General features: G+C 43.7%; 1 protein-coding gene across 1 annotated transcript in view; it reads right to left on the reverse strand.

Moving 5' to 3' along the window:
• Positions 1-21,908, reverse strand: part of LOC147111592 (protein diaphanous homolog 3-like) — a 1,088,834-nt gene that overhangs the window by 1,031,116 nt on the left and 35,810 nt on the right. Inside the window, exon 2 of the mRNA XM_085998659.1 lies at positions 5,013-5,045. Within this exon, the coding sequence (XP_085854785.1) occupies positions 5,013-5,045 (33 nt within the window). The remainder of the gene's footprint in view (positions 1-5,012; positions 5,046-21,908) is intronic.

Raw genomic sequence — 21,908 nt, forward strand, 5'->3', positions numbered from 1 at the left:
TGTCTGTCATACACGCAAAAGTTATAGAGCGTACCTACACATATGTTATATCAAAAGAAAGGTTATGATCAGGGGAGTGTCATAGGCATATTTACTTTTTGGTCAGACAAAAATTGTTCGGACAGTATATAATAAACGTTCAAGAATCCGCTCATTAGCGGTTGACCAATCCTACTGCTCATTAGCGTTGAGTGACATGATGGTTGACCAATCCTACAGTTCAGTGACCTGATGGATGACCAATCAGTGCGTCACGGGCGGGACCTAATCCTGCAGCCTCCCGAAATTATCGCCGCCATTTTTTCCCCCTGCTTTTCCTCAACAGCGAGCGGGGCAGCTGCGTCGGCCCGTCGGAGCGCGAGGTGAGTTGGGGTCACTCGAGCCGGGCCTCACAACCGCTCGGCCCGAGACACAGAGCAGGGGAGCGGGAGCGGCAGCGGTCGGCCGTCAACCGCGCGGCCCTCTAAAATGCCCTGGCAACGCCAGGCACCCCCAGCTAGTGTAACATAAAATGGCACACTGAAGTATTTTATGAACATATAAAAAAGAGGAAAAGGTTAGTCAAAAGGAAGGGTGGGGGCGACTAAGGACCAAAAATGAAATTTTGTGGAGGCCGAGGGCATGGCTGGGGTACTAAATGCGTACTTTGCATCTGCCTTCACTGAAGAAGAGGATCCTGCCAATGTCAAAGTAAAGGAGATGGCAGTAAAGAAATTAGATAGGATAAAAATAAAGGAGGTACTTAAAAAGTTGGCAGTCCTCAGAGTAGAAAAGACACCCCAGTGGGATGCATCTTAGGTTTCCGAGGGAAGCAAGGGTGGATATAGCTCTGGCCACAATCTTTCAATCCTCCTTGGATATGCGAGTGCTGCCAGGGGGTTAAAGGATTGGAAATTTTACATAGCAAGGAAGAATGTAGAGACAACATAAACAAAACGGTATAATTTTGAAGGGGGTGCAGGAACAGAGACAGCGGTTTACATACACAAATCTTTGAAGGTGGCAGGACAAGCTAAAAAGGTTGTTAAAAAAGGCATACGGGATCCTGGGCTTTAATAATAGAGCACAATTAAAGAAGTTATGTTAAACCTTTGTAATTTACTGGTTTGGCCTCGGCTAGATTCTGGGCACCACACTATAGGAAGGATGTGAAGGCCTTGGAGAGGGTGCGGAGGAGATTTTCTAGAATGGCAGCAAGGATAAGGGCCTTCAGTTATGTGGAAAGACTGGAGAACCTGGGATTATTCTCTTTAGAGCAGAGAAGGTTAAGGGGAGATGTAGTGTAAGTGTTCAAAATTCTGAAGGGTTTTGCTAAGAGTAGATAGAGAGAAACTGTTTCCACTGGTAAGACAGTCAGTAAGCAGAGGACACAGATTTAAAATAATTGGCACAAGAACCAGGGAGAGCGGAGGAGAATTGTTTTTATGCAAGTTATGATCCTGAGTGCACTGCCTGAAAGTGTGGTGGAAGTAGATTCATTAGTAACTTTCAAAAGGGAGTTGAATATATATTTGAAAAGGAAAAATTTGCAGGGCTATGAGGGAAGAACGAGATAATGGGATTAATTGGACAGCTCTTTCAAATGGCTGGCAGAGGCATGATAGGTCGAATGGCCTCCTTCCGGGATGCTGCAGTATTCTATGACTGTATGAAATTCATCTAACTCAGTTTTCAAATTATTGGGAAAAAATTCGATACAATGAGCCAAAACACAATCAACTTTTCCACTGAGAAAATAAAGTAACTTTTTAATAAACAACGAATTCTTAACGTCAATAGAAGAACAGATGTTGGTGTCATTCTCTCTCTTCGCAAACCCCCCACCCCTCTTACACCACCTGCAGCGCCCCCCACCCCATCATTACTGGCTCTCTGTGTGTCTATTGCTCAGCTTGCCGTAAAAAGTAAACACAAAGGTGAAACTGTACTTAAATAAAACTGTTAAAAATATTCTCCAGCTGGTTTTCAAATCATTCAGAAAAGCAAATGAAATCAGAAATGCTATTGCAGCGTGAAAACACACCCTGCTATTTTTAGTAGAAAATCATCTTGAAGCACAGGAAAATATTGCACGTGTTCGAACTGAGGCATTCAGTGAACTGCAGGTGTTAACACTGGAAAAGTAGCAGCAGCTGGAAGCTCATAATTTTCCAGAGGTGGATGTCTCCAAGTAAAAGAATTAATGAAGGTACCCATTGTCACAAAAGACATCTTTACAGATAAGTTAACCATATTTTTGTCAATTTTGTATTTTTTATGTTTTTATTATATTAGAAACTTTATTTAATCCTGTACTCAGTAAGAAAAGGGGAAAATATAGTCGATAAAAGATTTTCAAAAAGTAGTTTAAGACATTTGATTGGTTCCCCTCCTCGTTTCCCTTATTAATAGGTTCTTGTAACTGGTCATTCACGATCGGTGGTTATCATAAATGCTCAGTAGTTTCTCAAAGGCGGTTTCCTAGTCCCTATCCTCGTTTTTGATGCATACATTCCCTATCCCCACAGTTCTGAGATGTTGCTTTTTAGTTTGAGCCAGTTAACCAAGTGTGACACCAATATTGACCAGATTTACTGAGTGGAGACACAGACCGGCATTTAATAGGATTTTATATTGAATCTAATTTATTTAAACATTTTTTGCCTGTGCTCTGTAATTTGTATTAAAGCAGTTTTTCTTTTCAAATATAAAAAAATTGTTAATTTTATATATAATGCTATTTATACTTTTTAAAGTTATTAATATTTGATTGCGATATTGATTCAGTTAATGTTTGATTAAAATTTCAAGTTTGTTTTACAGTGTGTTGTTTCGATAAAAATTGTGATTACATTTTAATTAAAAATAAGTTTACAACACTGATTAATGTATCACAAGAAGTTGAATAGACCTGAACAGACCTTTCTGATTACAGAATTCAGTTGGGGTTGCCACAGAAATTGGCTTTAAGCTTTTGTAGAATTTAAAAGGAACCAGGAAGATAGGAAGAAAATAGTTTGAAACAAAGTTTATCAAGGGTCACACTGATAATCTCACTGCTCAGTAATCAGAGTGTATCTTGAGTTATGTTTAAAACTTGTGGCTCTTTGTTAATGAGTGGTATTATTTTCTGGCACACCTGACCTAACAATTGGATAAAGCAGTGACTTAGTGACGTAGACTAGGTCATCCTTTTCTTCAGGCTCACTAACATCCTGCTACCCTTCAGGCTGGGGTTGTCCCAGAGTCAAGACCATCATGCTGAATCATTAGGGAGGGATCGAAGGCAAGCATTAGGGACAAAGCAGCTATGTTTCATATAAGGTTTGACATGGGGGTGGGGGAAGAAGGCTGGGAACTTGCTAGGCAGGGGCAGGGGGGGGGGGGGGAAAAAGAGAAAGAGAAAGAGAGAAAAAGAGAGAGAGAGAGCACAGCCCCTTCAAATGAGCCACACACCCCAAAAAGAAATCAGAGGGAATATTGGTGGGGAGGTGGGAGGAAGAACATGATCCTGGTCTGAAGCTGGGGGGTAAGAGGGATAAGAGCAAGAACGCGATCCAGCTCAGGAGCTGGATCACTTTCTTCGGCCATCGGTTATGTCTGAATCACGTTCTTCCACCTCCAACCCCTTTACACCTGCACCACAATCTCCCTCTCCTCCCCGCCTCAGACTACAGCATTTCAATGAAGGCCGCTCACTACCACCCTCTCAAGGGCAACTAGGTATGGGCAATAACTAAATTAATTTTTAAAAAGAGAGCCTATTCTGTGTTTGTCTGACCAATATGCATGACATTACATTTGTGCGATATTTGCCTGACTCGACTATTCCAATGTTCTCCTGGCCAGCCTCCCATTTTCCACCCTCAATGAACTTGAGCTCATCCAAAATTCTGCTGCATGTATCCTAACACGGAGCAAGTCCCATTCAACCATCACCCCTGTGCTGATTGACCTACATTGGCTCATGGTCCACCGACACCATGATTTTAAAATTGTCATCCTCACATTGAAATTCCTCCACAGCCTCACCCCTTCCTATCTGAACTCAGCAGTGTGAGTGCTGCGAGTGCTCCTAACCTTGGAGGGTGAGCCCTGCCTATTCTCTGAAAGCAGTAGTGTTAGCACGGTGAGCTCTGGAGTCTGCCTGTGACAGTGACTGGATCAAATTAGACACTGCAGAGATCTTCATTACTCTCCAACAGGCAGGATCAAATTACATATTACAGACAAACTGCTGGGTGTGTCTTGTTCTCCAAGGGGACCAATCAGAAATCTGGTGTTGCAAATAGACGCTACCAGTGAAAATAGACCCAAAATGTTAGCTGCAGATCAAAACCTGCAATAAATAAACAGCAAAGAACTTGCACTCCCCTGACTGATGCAGTTATCTTTATTTCAGTTTAACTGGTCACAGTTCTGAACCAGTCAGCACAGAATAACTCAGCTGCTGAAAGAACATAACATTTGCACAATTGCACTCAGTTTATGTAATAAATAAATACAATACACATATATGTTTAATGCTTGTATACAGCATGAGAATGAGAGAAATCATAGATGGCTGCTGATGTCAAAAAATCTCAACAGAGACTGATCCTCCGCAGTGATCAAAGCCAGTGCCAGTCCACTGATGCGAGGTGCAGAGAATGTCCAAGTACGAAGAATATCATTTGCAAACAATCCATTGCAACAATATTCTAGATTCACAAGTTTTGTAGCTCACAGGTTTCATGCAGTATTAGTCACCACATGATGTCTAATGCAGTTTCAAAGCCGGATACTGCTGCCATCTGCAGTACTCACTCTGATGAACCGTGAATCTAAAATTAGTGCCCTAAAGAATTTTTGCACAAATTACTTAATTATTCCAATTCAATTGATTGGTTTAAGTACATTATGCAACACTAATATTAATCCACTATTTATAGACACTCAAATCTTTAGTTGAAGAATTAAATTACTCATCAGTAAAACCACCGCATCAAAACAAATACTGTATGTTAATTATATATACAAAAAAATAACCTTACCACATCATCCGTCAATGTTTTGATATTCAAGTTCTGCAGAAAGAGGAGGAAGAGGTCAACAACTCATTACTACATAATATTACAAATAGTTATCGGCAAGTGATTGCTTACTCAGGAAATAGTGACTACAACAAAACAAAATTAACTTTTAAACAGCATGCTTTCGTTTTTAAACCATCCTATTGCTAAGATTTTTTTTTAAAAGGTTCAGTTGTCAGAGCATCATACATCAGTCACTGCAGCAATAAATAAAATATTTATTTGTAGAACATGTACGATATGCTATGAATCCACAATCATCTTGTCATCCAGATTTAAACCCCAGAAATCCACTTATTTATGCCTTTAAGTTTGTATAGCTTTGTCATTGATGACCTGAAGGTATGAAATCAACTTCTTTTTAAACTTACTCTTATCATTTTCACTTATGAAATCAAATCAATAAATTTTCATCAGGCTCAAAAAAGGTCAACAATGTAAACAGGCAGCTATGGAACCAACCTTCTGCACATAATGATAATCTGAATAGACAGCTCACTAAAATGGTATCAGCAATGTATGATTACACTTAAACATCAACAATTTTGTTCTGCAGTAGCAGTCAAAATTCGATATGTTCTCATGACCTTTGTAAATTATTAAATGTTAAGATAATTCTCATTTCATTCTTGAAAAACAGTTTAACTTGGTTATTACTCACTGAAGGGACCATTCCACAGCAGTCACACACATGGATACCATCAAGTCTTTTAATTCAAGCAAATCACAATTTCACTAAAGTTAAATTTTTTGGGGGAGGGTCAAAATAAAAGTTTTATACAATGTGTTTCTATCAATATTACATAACATTCTTGGACTGTGGGATAGTTTCAGTTCTTCAACTTGCTCATTCAATGACGACACTTCAAAAAGTACTTAATTGGCTGTGAACAGCTTTGGGCTGGCTAACATTTATTCCTCAACCAATATCACTAAAATAATTGTCAATTTAACTGTGAAATTAAATTTATTTCTAAGTTTTTTTTTAAAATCACAAAATACAGAAGAAGGTGGTAAGAAGGGTGTTTCCCCTTGAAGGTAGTTAGGAGATTGGTTCCAGTTGCTGTGTGCAGCAGTACGGGGTAATGAGCGAACTGGAAGGTTTGGTAAAGTGTGCAACGCTGGGAGGAGACTGCAACGATCTGGGAGAACGGAGGAACAATGCCGCTTGATGTACAAGCAGTGGGTAGGGGTTCTTGGGGTATGCTACTACGGGGAGACCAGGTTCTGGGATCATCAGGAGTGGAGGTAATGTGATGTAGAAGCAGTGGGGTGGGGTTTGAGGGTCCTGACAGTTGCTGGCATCAGGAAATGGAAAACAGGATGTGGTAGGAGCGGGAAGAATCCAGAGGTGGGGAGAAGTAGGAGAGAGGTCCCAGGGTGTGTAGCAGAAAAAAAAATCTAGCGTTTATATCGCGCTTTTAACGTAGCAAAACATTCCAAGGTGATTCACAGGAGCGTTAGCAAATAAAATTTGACACAAAGCCACATAAGGAGATATCAGGACGGATGACCAAAGCTTGTTCAAAGATGTAGGTTTTAAAAGGAGCATCTTAAAAGGACAAGAGAGGTAGAGAGGTTTCGGGAGGGAATTCCAGAGCTTGGTGCCTAGGCAGCTGAAAGCACAGCCGCCAATGGTGGAGCTCATGAATTTATTAGGAGGAATTTGTACTTGCAACCCACGATGATGCAAAGACTGCACGAGACCTTGCATTACAGTTGATGAGCTCAGTAGCAGCAGGGTGATCAGCCCTGGGTCTTCGCAACTTCCTGTTACACTAGTCTCGCTTTTATCCCTCAGCTAAAAGTCCATTACATCAGACCTCTTCCACGACCTTTACCCTTCATTTAGATCAACCGTGTCAGCCTTGGCCAAGTGTTGTCATGCTTACCTCTAACTCAAGCGTCACTCCCAGCACATAATCTATGCTGACACCTCAGTGCAGTCCCAAGCGAGTGCTGCACTGTTGGAGGTGCTGTCTTTTGCAGGAGACATTAAACCAAGACCCTATTTGCTCTCAGAAGGACGCAAAAGATCCTTTGTCACTATTTGAATAAGAGCAGGGAAGTTCTCTACATATCTCATTGAAACATACAAGATTCTGAAGGGGGTTGACAAGGTCGATACTGAGACGTTGTTTCCCCTGGCTGGAGTGTCTAGAGCTAGGGGGCATAGTCTCAGGATAAGGGGCCAGCCATTTAAGATTGAGAGGAGGAGGAATTTCTTCACAGTGTTGTGAATCTTTGGAATTCTCTGCCCCAGAGGGCTGTGAATGCTGAGTCTTTGAGTATATTCAAGGCTGAGATAGATAGATTTTTGGACTCTAGGGGAATCAAGGGATATGGAGATCGGGCAGCAAAGTGGAGTTGAGGTCGATGATCAGCCATGATCTTATTGAATGGCGGAGCAGGCTCGAGGAGCCATATGGACTACTCCTGCTCTTACTTCTTATGTTCTTATGTCTTGGCCATAGTTTAGTCAACACCACCAAAAACTGATCTACTAAAGGAGAAAATAGAAAAACATCTAGAAACGAAACATATAATGAATAGTCAGCATGGATTTCAAATATGAAAGCCTTGCTTCACCAAACTCATTGAATTCTCTGAAGAGGTAAGAGAGAGACTAGACAAGGGTAATGAAGTCGATAAGGGATCACATAATAGACTAATGAATAAATTCAAGGGACAAGTAGCAGAATGGATAGCTAGCTGGCTGAATGACAGAAAGAAGTGGGATAAGGGGTAGCTAATCAGAGTGGCAAAAGGTTAAGAAGTGGGATCCCACAAGGATTAGTGCTGGGACCATTGTATCTATATTAACCACTTAGACTGTAGAATCAAAAACACAAATTCTACATTTGCGTACAACACCAAATTGGGAGGGATAGTCAATACTGAGGAGGACTGCAACAAATTACAATAAGACCTTAATAAACTTGCAGAATGGACATATAATTGGCAAATGAATTTCAACATAGATAAGTGTGAGGTATTACATTTTAGTAATAAAAGTGATGGGTCACATATTACTTGGAAAATAAGAATCTAAAAGGGGGTAGAGGAGTAAAGGGATCTGTGCGTATATACACAAGTCACTAAAAGTAGCAACGCAAGTTAATAAGGCCATAAAAAAAAGCACTAGGGTTTATTTCTAGAGGAATAGAGTTGAAATCAGAGAAGTTAGGCTAAACTTGCATCGAACCTTAGTTAGACCACACTGAGTATTGCACACAGTTCTGGTCACCATATTATAAAAAGAATATAGAGGCACTGGAGAGGGTGCAAAAAAGATTTACAAAGGTGTAAGGAATGAGAGAGTATACCGATCAGGAAAGGATGAACAGGCTGGGTCTCTTCTCTTGAAAAGAGAAGGCTGAGGGGTGACCAAATAGTGGTCTTTACTGTATCAAAACCTTTCATAATTTGAGGGGGAGAGGAGGGGGGGGGGGGTGGAGGAAAGAACAAAACTAGAAGCCATCAATAGAAGATAGTCACCAAGAAATCAAATAGGGAATTCAGCAGAAATGTCTTTAACCAGAGAGTGTGGAACACTCTACCACAAGGAGCAGTTGAAGCCAATGTTACCTGCAGTTTTTTGGGGGGCTGCACAGGCCATTCAAAATACTGCGTATGCGCGATTTTTCTATTTAAAAGCCGGCTGCGTGGGACCCCTGGAGCGCTGCGTGGTTGGGCAGCTTAAAGGGAACGTTGGTTGATCCAAACAGTATAGATGCATTCAAGGGGAACGAGATAAGCATGAGGGAGAAAGGAATAGAGGGTTATGCGGATAGAGTTAGATAAGAAAAGATGGGAGGGGGCTCAATTGGAGCCTATACGGAGACGGGCAGCCTCGCAGCTGTATCATGGAAGTGATGGCTCACAGCCATGTCCCGCCCCATGTTGCGTACAAGGATAAAGGGTAACGGAACCTACTTGTGTAACCACTAGCGAAAGGCGGTACAGAATACACAGGGACACCTGGTGTCCAGTTCAAGATTCCACCTTTTGCTTTTGCCACAAGTAGCACAAGAAAGGATAATCCCCATCTCAGACCACAAACACATCGGGATCAAAGTTAACGGGACTTTACCGAAACTCCAAGAATACATATCGTGTTTTGGATACGATATCCCGCCGTTACCCGAACATTTGGTTAAGCTATTAAAGAACCTAGAGTTGTCCCAAAAACATTATTACGCGTTACAGCAAAAGAATGAGAAAGAAAGGGAGGAAATTGAAGAGATGATTATCCCTCCATGGTGGGATGTGGGACTTAAGATTGAGATCCCTCCTTGGATTCGAACTGCGTCGCATGTGTTGGTAATTGTACAATTGTGTATTATGTTGTATCTATTAATCTTGTGTAAATTTTAAAAAGACAAGGGGGAAACTTAAAAGATTGAAACGGGAGGTTCAGAGTGTTTGTATGTATGTATGTAATAAAAGTGAAAGGTAAAGATGTGGTTGAGACCGGCAATGCACCCAAATGGAAAGAAGTAGAAGAATTCATCAAGAGTAATGTCTCTAGTTTATAGAGAGACATTAAAGGGGGAAATGTAGATTTCAAAAAGACCCAGTACAATAGCAAAATGCTGAAAGCCTGTTTAGCCCAGTAGTAAGGGCATGAAACGGTTAAACTTCGAGGCACAGGAAAGGTGCCAGTCATCAAAGTCTGCAGCTCTTGGAGAACATTGATACTGAACAATGAAAGCTTTGACTCATGATTAACTCCGAAAAGGACATTGACATTGAACTGTGAGACCTTGAATCATGATTGGTTACGATGGGAACAATTTACATCTGGACAATGCTCTGAGTTTAACTGAAACACGATCTTCCTGACATGAATGGAAGATACACGAGTTCCGAGCAGACAACCAGCCAAACCGCCCATCAACAGTAATAGAAATCACAGTGGAGATGCGTTACAGAAAGCGTGAGGAGGAGATAAGGAGTTATCTTAGATCTCAACTCTATACACCTCCGGTGATTGAATTACAGGTTGACGAAGTGTGAATGTCGGAAAGATCAGCAAACCGACAACCGAAACCGGTTGGGGGAGGCCCAGCATGGGGCCAGGTGACTAAAAGAACTACAAGAAGGAACCACACCCACAGCTCGCTCTCCCTTTCGCTCGGAAGCTCTCTCTCAGAAGCTAGCTCTAACTACAGCCAGGTGTAAGGAGGAAGGGAAGACGGTCATCTCCAGCTCCCAGCCTGCAATTGACGTCGGCCACGACCAGCCGGGCAGGTGATTCTAAGTATCAGTTGACTCTACAAGGGGTTTGCACTGTGTAGGCAGCTGCAGTCAGATAAAGGAGGACAGGGGACAGGTCATCTCCGATCCAGGCCTACAATCCACAACGGTAACAACCTGCCATATGGGTGATTGGAAGTTTCAGCCAAATCTCAACAGTATTTTGTCTGTGTTTTGTTGGTTTTAATAAACTAAGAGTTTTGGGTTGAACCTAAACCTTTGTATCATCTACCATTTTGTTTCTGTAAAACCCAGAGTCAAAGAACCCTTGTAAGGACGAGGAAACCAAACACCTTACACCCTTATCTTGAGACTATGCCCCCTAGTTCTAGACACTCCAGCCAGGGGAAACAACATCTCAGCATCTACCCTGTCAATCCCCTTCAGAATCTTGTATGTTTCAGTGAGATCACCTCTCATTCTTCTAAACTCGAGAGTATAGGCCCATTCTACACAATCTCTCATTTCTTTCTTTGTTTAATTATGGCACTTACATTTTAACCATTGCAATAAATGTAATGTGATTTTTAGTAATGAAACAAAATGGCAGTTATTCAAACAAAAAAACATTTCACTACATATTCTTGTTCACAGATTAAAGGCATTTTATCACAGAAATTGGTCATAATCCATGCTGGGCCTTTGTCAAAAATTTAGGAAGAGTCTAGTTACTGCAGATATTATATAAGGAAAACAACATGACTTATCAATATAGCTATTTTACCTATTCAAACAGACAATTCCAACTTTCAACAGCATGATCATGTACTTGAACAACATCTTAAGTTGTTACACAACTAAATTGGCATTTGATTAGTTGAGTCACCTAAAATAGGATTTCCTTTATGGCAGTTTGAAGTATTTAAGACAAGATTCCATTTGGAATCTTACTTAACAGCTCCACTGATGCAATGCCAATGGTAAAAGATACCTGCCTTTAATGCTAAGTCTAGTCTGTTCTGCCTATTACAACCTGTCTCTCTCTTCTGTATATCTTAACAGCTTACCTGAATTCAGGAAAAAAGTTGATTAAAGTGTTAATTGCATAAGATGCAAGCACCAAGCGAAGAGTCAAGTAACAGTTTGTAGCAATTTGATAATGTGTGTTAGTTTAGTAAAAATAAACAATAAAATAAACACAACTTACCCCAGACATGTGCCATGAACGCAGCAGGGTAGGAACGAGAACAATATTGCCCAGAGATACTGCTGGCCTGCTACTCAAGGAAAGGTTGTAAACTTTTGTGCTCACAACTGCTGTACAACTGCTCTACCAGTGATTCTTAGAAAATAGGTTTTGAACTTAATCACACTAAAACTGTAATCTCATTGTGGAACTTAAGTTACTGTTATACTTGATGATGATTTAGATCCTGTTGATCGTTAAGAATCAAGTTAATATCACTGTATTTACTAGAATTTAACTTTATGGTGGTATTGATATAAAGACAGACTTGCATTAATAAAGCACCTTCCATGTATCGTTTGTAGTTAAGTAATTAAGCAGTGCTGGAAATATTGCTCTGTGTCGATCTTGGTCTTTTGATGTCTCCAACAAGCAATAGTTAAATTGCACTTTACTCAGCATTGGACTGTAGTGCTGCTGTTGACCGATGTAGTCCAGTCAATGATTGTTGCCTTCAGACTGGTTTTTACAAAAAGAACTTGCGCTTATATAGCATCTTTACCTCCTCAGGACATTCCACGGCATTTCAGAGTCAATGAATTACTTTTGAAGTGTAATCACTGTTATGTAGACAAATGCAGCCATCAAATTATACACAGCAAGGCACGACAAACAATATTAATGACTAGTTAATCTGTTTATGATGTTGGTTGAGAGATGAATGTTGACCAGGGTGCCAGAACCCCTCTGCGCTTCTGTGAATAGTGCATGATTTTTACGTGCACCTGAACAGGTAGATGGACCCTCTATTTAATGTCTCATACAACAATGCACTGAAGTTTCAGTCTAGATTATGTACTCAAGTCCCTGGAGTGAGGCTTAAACTAATGACCTTCTGATTCAGTTCTTCTGGTATCGCGCTTTTATAATGGAAAACTCACGTCAACATGCCACGAGAGAAAAGGTCCAATGTAATCATTTTATAATGCACAAACTGTATGTAGACTATCACCATCATGATTCGTTAATGATCCAATCCATGTTCTTCGATAAAATCTTCGTCCACCACGTCTTATTTCTCACTGAAGATTCAGCCCCGATCGCATATTTTTTACTTCAGTTGGTCAGAAGTATTTATACAGCGCCTTTAACGAAGTGAAACGCCCCAAGGCACTTCACGGGAGTATTAGAAGACAAAAGATTTGACACAGAGCCACATAAGGAGAAATTAGGGCAGGTGACCAAAGAGGTAGGTTTTAAGGAGCGTCGTAAAATGAGGAAAAACAGGTAAAGAGGCGGAGAGGTTTAGGCAGGGAACTCCAGAGCTTAGGGCCTAAGCAACAGAAGGCACGGCCACCAATGGTTGAGCGATTATAATCGGGATGCTCAAGAGTGCACATGGGGATGGTGGGGGGGGGCGGGAGGTGCTGGAGGAGATTAGTGATCGGGAAGGGCGAGGCCATAGAAGGATTTGAAAACAAGGATGAGAATTTTGAAATCGAGGTGTTGTTTAACCGGGAACCAATGTAGGTCAACGAGCACAGGGGTGATGAGTGAACGGGACTTGGTGCAAGTTAGGACACAGGCAGCCAAGTTTTGGATGACCTCAAGGTTATGTAGGGTAGAATGTGGAAGGCCAGCCAGGAGTGCGTTGGAATAGTCAAGTCTGGAGGTAACAAAGGCATGGATGAGGGTTTCAGCAGTGGATGAGCAGAGGCAAGGACGGAGACAGGCAAAGTTATGGAGGTGGAAATAGGCGGTCTTTGTTATGCTGCAGATAGGTGGTCAGAAGCTCATTCCAGGGTCAAATATGACACCAAGGTTGCAAACAGTGTGGTTCAGCCTCACAAAGATGTTAGGGAGAGGGATGGAGTCAGTGGCTAGGAAACGGAGTTTGTGGCGGGGACCGAAAACAATGGCTTCGGTCTTCCCAATATTTAATTGGAGAAAAAATCTGCTCATCCAGAACTGGAGGTTGGGCAAGCAGTCTGACAATTTAGAGACCATGGCAGGGTCGAGAGAAGTGGTAGTGAGGTAGAGCTGGGTGTCATCAGTGTACATGTGGAAACTGACGCTGTGTTTTCAGATGATGTCGCCAAGGGGCAGCATTTAGATGAGAAATAGGAGGGGGCCAAGGATAGATCCTTGGGGAGCACCAGAGGTAACGATGCAGGAGCGGGAAGAGAAGCCGTTGCAGGTGATTCTCTGGCTACGATTAGATAGATAAGAATGGAACCAAGCGAGTGCAGTCCCACCCAGCTGGATGACGGTGGAGAGGCATTGGAGAAGGATGGAGTGATCAACCGTGTCAAAGGCTGCAGACAAGTCAAGTCAAGAAGGACAAGGAGGGATAGTTTATCTGTCACAGTCACAAAGGATGTCATTTGTGACTTTGAGGAGAGCCGTCTCGGTACTGTGGCAAGGGCGGAAACCTGGTTGCAGGGATTCAAACATGGCGTTGCAGGAGAGATAGGCACAGATTTGAGGGAGAGGAGAACCGTTAACAATATCAGCTAATATGGGAGCCAGAAAAGGAAGTTGGTCAGCAGTTTGGTGGGAATAAAGTCGAGGGAGCAGGAAGTGGGTCTCATGGACAAAGTAAGTGCAGAGAGGTCATGAGGGGAGATCGGAGAGAGACTGGAGAAAGATGTAAGTTCAGGGCTAGGGCAGGGGGGGCACTTTGGCCCGGTGGGCTACAGGAAGAAAGGGAAGTGGCAGAGGCAGCTGAACAGATGGTCTCAATCTTACAGACAAAGAAGTCCATGAGCTCCTCACACTTGTTGCAGGAGGGGAGGGTGGATGAGACAGGGGAAGAGGGTTTTAAGAAGACAGTTAGCCGTGGAGAATAGAAGCCGGGGTTTATCTTTGCATTCCAGAAGGATTCTGGAATAGTGAGCAATTTTGGCAGACGAGAGCAGGACCCGATAATGCTTTATGTGGTCCAGCCAGATCTGGCGGTGAATGGCTAAAGCAGTTATCCACCATATCCATTCAAGTCTGCGTCCCTTGGACTTAAGGGAGTGAAGAGGAGGGCTGTACCGGGGGAACGGCCAGGGTGAGAGAGAGAGAAAGAGAGAGTAATTGTTTTAATAGGGACTAGGGCATCAAAGGTGGTGGTGAGGGTGTGGTTAAGCAGATCAGTAGCTGCAGAAATGTCATGGTGAATGGAGGGCCAAAGGCTGGACAGTTGGGACTTCAGAAGTGCAGTTTTAAGAGTTGGGGGAGAGTTTTTTCCCCCCCCAGAGGCAGACACAGAAGGAAGTAGGGTTTGGTCGTTCGGTCAGCTGATGGGGTGGGGAGGGGGAGAAAGAGAGAATGTGGGTGGAGAGCAATACGAGGAAGTGGTCAGAGATGGCCTTATCTGCGATTGACACGATGGGAGTAGCAAGACCACGAGAGTTGGCAACATCAAGCTGTGGCCATGGATATGGGTTGGAGAGTTTACATGGAGGGAGAGATTAAGAGAGGATAGGAGGCTAGTGGACTCAGAGGAGAGAGAGCATGATTAATTGAGACGGAGGTTGAAATCATCATGGATGAGAAGTCGTTCGGTGCAGAGGCTGAAGGAGGAATGTAGTGAAGATATCTCAGCAATAACATTTTTATGGTACTTGGGTGGATGGTAGAGAATGAGAATTTTAAATGAGAGGTGAGCAGGGTGGAATAAGGCAAGATGCTCAAAAGGAGAACGTGCCAGAGGAGATGGGGGACAGACCAAGGTGTGATTTGCTGATGAGAGCCACACCGCCACCACGGCGGTCTGAGCGGGGCAACTGGTGGAAGGCATAGCCAGGTGGGGAGGCTTCATTTAAGGGTAAGGTGTCATTATCCCTCAACCAAGTTTCCGTCAGGATCATGATGTCAATGCAATCATCAACAATAAGCTCATGGATGACAAGGGCCTTGTTTGCAAGTGAACGGACATTCTGGAGGGAGATGCTGAGAGGGTCGGTGATGGTTGACCCACTGCCAGCGTCCACGGGGTCAGAGCTGGGGGCAGCGGGGAGAGTTGGACGGTGAGGAGATTGGCAAGATTAGCCCCCAGTTGGCATGCTGGACAGGAAGGTCAGCAAGAGAGTGGAATGGGACAGTTGGGGTTGCTGCTCGTGAGGAGGCAGCGACAAGTGCCTCAATGGGCCCTTCGCACGATGCCAAGAGAGGCACAAAGGGAAGCCGTAGGCTTATCTAAGAGGGAGTCAAGCCTGGGACAGCAACAGGAGAGTTGGCAGGTTGAAAAGTAATGAAGGATTGGGGTAGGGATTTGGGAGGGCAGAGTATCCAAGAGAGGAGAGATGAAAGGAGGCATGACGACAGGAGAGAGCAGTCAGGGAGGGATAGCGAGAAAAGGAAAAAGGGGGGAAAAAAGTGGAAAAGCATTGAATGGCTGCCGCTCCGGACCCGAGCCAAAGTGCGCACGCGAATGGACACAGGGGAAAAGCTCAGGTTACATCGGCCTGGTTAAATGTAGTAATTAATGGGATACATATTTCCTGGAAGCAGGGACTAGGTTGGCGACAATAGTAGGGAGACCAGGGTCAAAGTTAGAGGTCCCATGGCGGGGCAAAGCCGACATAAGCAGGATGGAACCGGCACAGAGCATCGACAAACCGCTGGCCAAAGCAGGCGAGTGAAGTCCAGAAACGATTTGAAGGATCGAGAGTTTGAGAATGGAGGTTGTTGCCGTAGGAATGAGAATCGGTAGCGGTGCAGAAAGATGATGGCGAAATTGACACAAGTTGGAGGTCACTGTAGATCAAAGCGGCAGAGAAAAAATAAAACCACAAGCCAGCGGCCAGCAAAGCTAAAAACCGGTAGACAAAGTCACCGGACAGCAAGTCAAACAGCAGCTGCTAGCTAGAGGCCAACAGAGCTGAAAAACCAGTAGAACCAGTTCAGCAGGGACACAGCCGCAGTGTAAAAGTTTAAAAAATCTTTTTGTGGCAGAGATAGAGACACAGCAGTTAAGTCTTAGTGTAATCCAGTGTAGTTCAAAGCAGAAATGAAGTCTAGATGTCCAGAGAAGTCCAGGAGATCGGAAATCAATTTGAGAAAAGAATTCAGCAGCATAAGACTGGAAGCGACTGAAAAGCAAAGCAGAGTCACAGCCGCTGAGTCAAACTTAATTAGCAATCTTGTTGTACGAGGCCCCTTGGGTCGGAGCGATCATAATATGATCGAATTCTTCATTAAGATGGAGAATAAAGTAGTTGACTCAGAGACTAGGGTCCTCAATTTAAATAAAGGAAACTACGATGGTCTGAGGAGCGAGTTGGGTAGGATTGATTGGGGAATGGCACTCAAAGGGTTGACGGTGGATAGGCAATGGCAAACATTCAAAGACCGAATGGATGAGCTACAGAATTTGTTCATCCCAGTTTGGCATAAAAATAAAACAAAAAAGGTGACCCAACCGTGGCTAACAAGGGGAATTAGGGATAGCATAAGATCCAAGGAAACGACATATAAATTGGCCAGAAAAAGCAATAATCCTGAGGATTGGGAGCAGTTTAGGATTCAACAAAGGAGGACAAAGGGATTAATTAAGAAAGGGAAAATAGAATGAGAGTAAGCTAGCAGGGAACATAAAAACTGACTGTAAAAGCTTTTATAGATATGTGAAGAGAAAAAGATTGGTGAAGTCAAGCGTAGGTCCCTTGCAGTCAGAATCAGGGGAATTTATAATGGGGAACAAAGAAATGGCTGACCAACTAAATACATATTTTGGTTCTGTCTTCACAAAGGAGGACACAAATAACCTCCCAGAAATACCAGGGAACATAGGGCCTGATGAAAGGGTGGAACTGAAAGAAATCAGTATTTGTAGGGAAATGGTGTTAGGAAAATTGATGGGACTGAAGGCCGATAAATCCCCAGGGCCTGATAATCTACATCCCAGGGTACTTAAGGAAGTGGCCCTAGAAATAGTAGATGCATTGCTGGTCATCTTCCAGAACTCGATAGACTCTGGAACGGTACCCATGGATTGGAGGGCAGCTAATGTTACCCCACTATTCAAAAAAAGTTGGTAGAGAAAAAGCGGGGAATTATAGACCGGTAAACCTGACATCGGTAGTGGGGAAAATGCTAGAATCTATTATAAAAGATGTAATAGCAGAGCACTTGGTAAGCAGTGACAGGATCGGACAAAGTCAACATGGATTTACAAAAGGTAAATCATGCTCGACTAATCTGCTGGAATTTTTTGAGGATGTAACTGGTAAAATAGATATGGGACAACCAGTGGATGTGGTGTACTTGGACTTTCAGAAGGCTTTCGATAAGGTTCCACATAAGAGATTAGCATGCAAAATTAAGGCACATGGGATTGGGGGCAAGGTATTGACTTGGATAGAGAACTGGTTGGCGGACAAAAAGCAAAAAGAGTTGGAATAAACGGGTCGTTTTCCGAGTGGCAGGCAGTGACCAGTGGGGTACCGCAAGGATCGGTCCTAGGACCCCAGCTGTTCACTATATATATATTAATGATCTGGACGAGGGAATTGGATGTAATATCTCCAAATTTGCACACGACACAAAGTTGGGTGGGAGGGTAAGCTGTGAGGAGGATGTCATGAAACTCCAGTACGATTTGGACAGATTGGGTGATTGGGCAGAAACATGGCAAATGCACTATAATGTGGATAAATGTGAGGTTATCCACTTTGGTGGCAAAAACAGGAAGGCAGATTATTTGAATGGCAACAGATTGGGAGAAGGGGAAGTGCAAAGAGACCTGGGTGTTCTTGTGCACCAGTCGCTGAAGGTAAGCATTCAGGTGCAGCAGGCGGTTAAGAAGGCAAATGGTATGTTGGCCTTCATAGCAAGAGGGTTCGAGTACAGGAACAAGGATGTCTTGCTACAGTTGTACAGGGCCTTGGTGAGACCGCACCTTGAGTATTGTGTGCAGTTTTGGTCGCCTTACCTGAGGAAGGAGTGCAGCGAAGATTCACCAGGCTGATACCTGGGATGGCAGGAATGACGTATGAGGAGAGATTGTGTCGATTGGGCTTATACTCACTGGAGTTTAGAAGATTGAGAGGGGATCTCATCGAAACCTATAAAATTCTGTCAGGCCTGGACAGACTAGATGCAGGAAGGATGTTTCTGATGGCCGGGGAGTCCAGAACCAGGGGTCATAGTGTAAGGATAAGGGGTAAGCCATTTAGGACTGAAATGAGGAGGAATTTCTTCACCCAGAGAGTGGTGAACCTGGGAATTCTCTGCCACAGAGGGCGGCAGAGGCCAGTTCATTAAGTATATTCAAGAAAGAGTTAGATATATTTCTTAAGGCTAAAGGGATCAAGGGATATGGGGAGAAGGCAGGGACAGGGTACTGAATTTGGATGATCAGCCATGATCTCATTGAATGGCGGAGCAGGCTCGAAGGGCCGAATGGCCTACTCCTGCTCCTATCTTGTGTAGTCAGTAGAGCATCGTAGTCCTGTTGGTAGAGAAATCCAGGTGATGGAAGTCAAGTTTCAGCAGTCGAAAGAGCTCAGGGAAAACAAAGAAACGCAGCGTCAGAGGATAGGCAGTGGACTCTGCAGGGGTAGCTTTAAACTTGCAGTTTGTGTTGAAATTCCTTCACTATCAGAGCCAGGGTATCTTAAGCAATGGAAGAAAGGAGATTGGGGGAAGAAAGGGCAAAGGATGGCAATGGATGACCAAGAATACAGTTGACTTAAGAAACTGGAAATTGAAGGTGCATGATGAAATTTCAATTTTGTTGGGTTTTTTTTTATAAACTGTTCAGTCAGACCAGGTGTGGTTTTTGTTAACAACTGAAGAAAACATTGATTGTTAATCTATTTTTTTTTTTAATATACAAAAAAGTAATTCTCCTCTATTTCAGTTTAAAAAATCCTTCTTCTGAAAAGTTTTTGAGGCTTAAATATATTGTTACACAAAGACTTGGAAACTGTAACAAAGGACTGTTCAGAATTTTATTTGGGAGATTTTGTTTGTGAAAATACATCTTCATTAAAGACATTCCAAGTCAGCAAACTCACCAAGAGCACACAAAGTAAATTTTTCTACTCCTAGGTGAATGCTGAAAGTGCACATTAACCCGAGCGTCGTTAACCCATGATTTTTCATCCATTAATACAACCTCTCTCATGATGCTGAAGCACAGAGTTTACCCTTAAAATTTTTTAAGACTGGAATGCAAAGATAGAAACTGGCTGAAGGTCCAAGGGCAGTTCTGTGTCCTATTCTCCTCTGCTACCAATGCCCACAAGACTGGTAGACCCTACACGTCCAATTGTCCCACAGCCCAGAAATCCATCCAAAATTCTGCTTTCCCCCACCAAATCTCAGATTGCAGGAACCTCCCCTCAGTGCCCATAAGCCCCTTAGACTGCATTCCTAGTGCTCCCTGATCCTTGATGACCTCCAAAGCCCCGAGACCTTCATGTCTTTCCTGGCCCCAGGTGATCCCAGAACTTCCTTATCCAGTGTTCCCATGCCTTGGGACCCTACCTCAAGGTACTATACTGGTATGGGGTCTCAATCCTGTCTGACTTTAATCTTCCTTCCCAATGCTCCAAGGTCTCAGTACCATCCCAAATGCTAATTAAGTGAGTATCACTGGCATTACGAGTTCGCCTAACAGCCTTGAACTTACAAAACTTCTGACTCCCTGTGACCAACAATCCAGGAGACCTGCTAGTGTACATATAAACCTCAGACTTAAAATGTGGCTCCCAATTTAATCCTCTAATGCAAATCTATTGGAAGAAAAGGCACCTAATACCCTTATATAGGCTACTGACTGGGTCAATAAAATGCATCCAATTCATGGGGGTATTATGTTAAATCAACCCTCTGTCTGCACTATATGTTTGGAAACTAATTATTTTAGCTTATCAGATTGTAAAAATGAAGTACAGTTTTTAGTTATAGGATGTGTGCAGTCAACAAATATTATAGCAAATTTTCTGCTAAACCCAGCTTCAGGCTATAAACTGGGCTGAAGGGCCAGGAATGTCATGCGGTGATGCCTAACAAACCAGAAATGGAAAGGTAACCCCAGATTATCCTGAGCTCCCCAGCCCCCTTTAGTGCTGCCAGACATTGGTGACAAATTCCAGCACCCAGGATCAAATTCCAGTCCCCAGGATAAGTATTGCAAGACCTTGGTCCCTCCTTCACTCCTGTCCCCTGCATACTGCTGGACACTCGGACCACAGCCCCATGTGTTCCCTAGACCCCAGTATCCCATTCCAACCGTGCTCTCAAACAGTTAAAATGAACAACAGAAACTCAACTGGACCAGCCACATAAATACTGTGGCTACAAGAGCAGTCAGAGGCTGAGTATTCTGCAGCAACCTCCCTCCTGACTCCCCAAAGCCTTTCAACTGCAGCAACTCGCCATGGTTTCTTTGACAGCACCTCCAAAACACTTGGGCCTAGAAATTCAGTTGCGTTCGCCAGCCGTTAGCGCCATAAGAGGATTAGATCTCAAGCGCTAGGCACTTAGCGGCCGGGCGCAGAACGATCTGCGCCTACGCCCAACTTCAGTAGACATTTAGCGCCGGCGCAAAGTGTTTGCGCGCGCAACTTATGACGTCATTTCGTCGTGCAACGCCGTTTGTGCGCCCCAAACCGGAACTTCAGTGGCGCCCGCCCAATGTGGGCGTGGCGCTGTTAAGAACTGTGAAGTGGAACGCAGCAGAGGCCCTGCGGGCCTCGGGGAGCGCTAATTAAAGGGCACTTAGACTGAACTATAAAGGCCAGCCATTTTGCTGCAATGACTTTAGTGCTACGGATTTCTGGACAGAGACCAAGGAAGAGACCTTATTGATTTGGGCCAACATAGGAGAGGTATTTTTGGCTTCTGGCCAGAGCTTGGAAATTTGACTCATTGTGATTTCACTGTTTGCAAGTATATTATGGGGGCTGCATGGGGTTCCAACCCTCAGTTCCAGCATTATGTGCGAAGGGCTCGCAGACGCTGTGTGAGAGGGGCAGCCATGCCTAGACGCAGAGGGGCCATCAGGCGTCGGCAACGTAGGCCTTACCCACTCAGGGAATACCGCCAGCAGGTGTCCTATCTCACCATGACTGCCGCGCAGTGTGTTAAGAGGCTGCGCTTCAGAAGGGAGGTGGTTGCAGAGATCTGCCAGCTGCTTCACAGAGATCTGCGTCCACAGCTGATGTCCAGGACGTCTCTGTCGGTGGAAGTGAAGGTCACGGTGGCTCTGAACTTTTATGCAAGCGGCTCCTTCCAAGCCGCTGCTGGGGACATAGCTAACATCTCCCAGTTCGCCGTGCATCGCTGCATCCGGCAGGTCACCGATGCCCTTTTCACAAGGAGACACCAATTCATCTCCTTCCCCATGACCCTAGAGAGGCAGGAGCAGCGTGCAGTCGGATTTGCGAGGATCGCCGACTTCCCCATGGTGCAGGGCGCCATTGACTGCACGCATGTGGCTTTGCGGGCACCTATCGACAATGCCGAGGATTACC

The sequence above is a fragment of the Somniosus microcephalus genome, chromosome 10 (assembly GCF_052327205.1).
Source record: "Somniosus microcephalus isolate GS21.2 chromosome 10, FLI_Smic_1.0, whole genome shotgun sequence".
NCBI classification, from domain to species: Eukaryota; Metazoa; Chordata; class Chondrichthyes; order Squaliformes; family Somniosidae; genus Somniosus; species Somniosus microcephalus.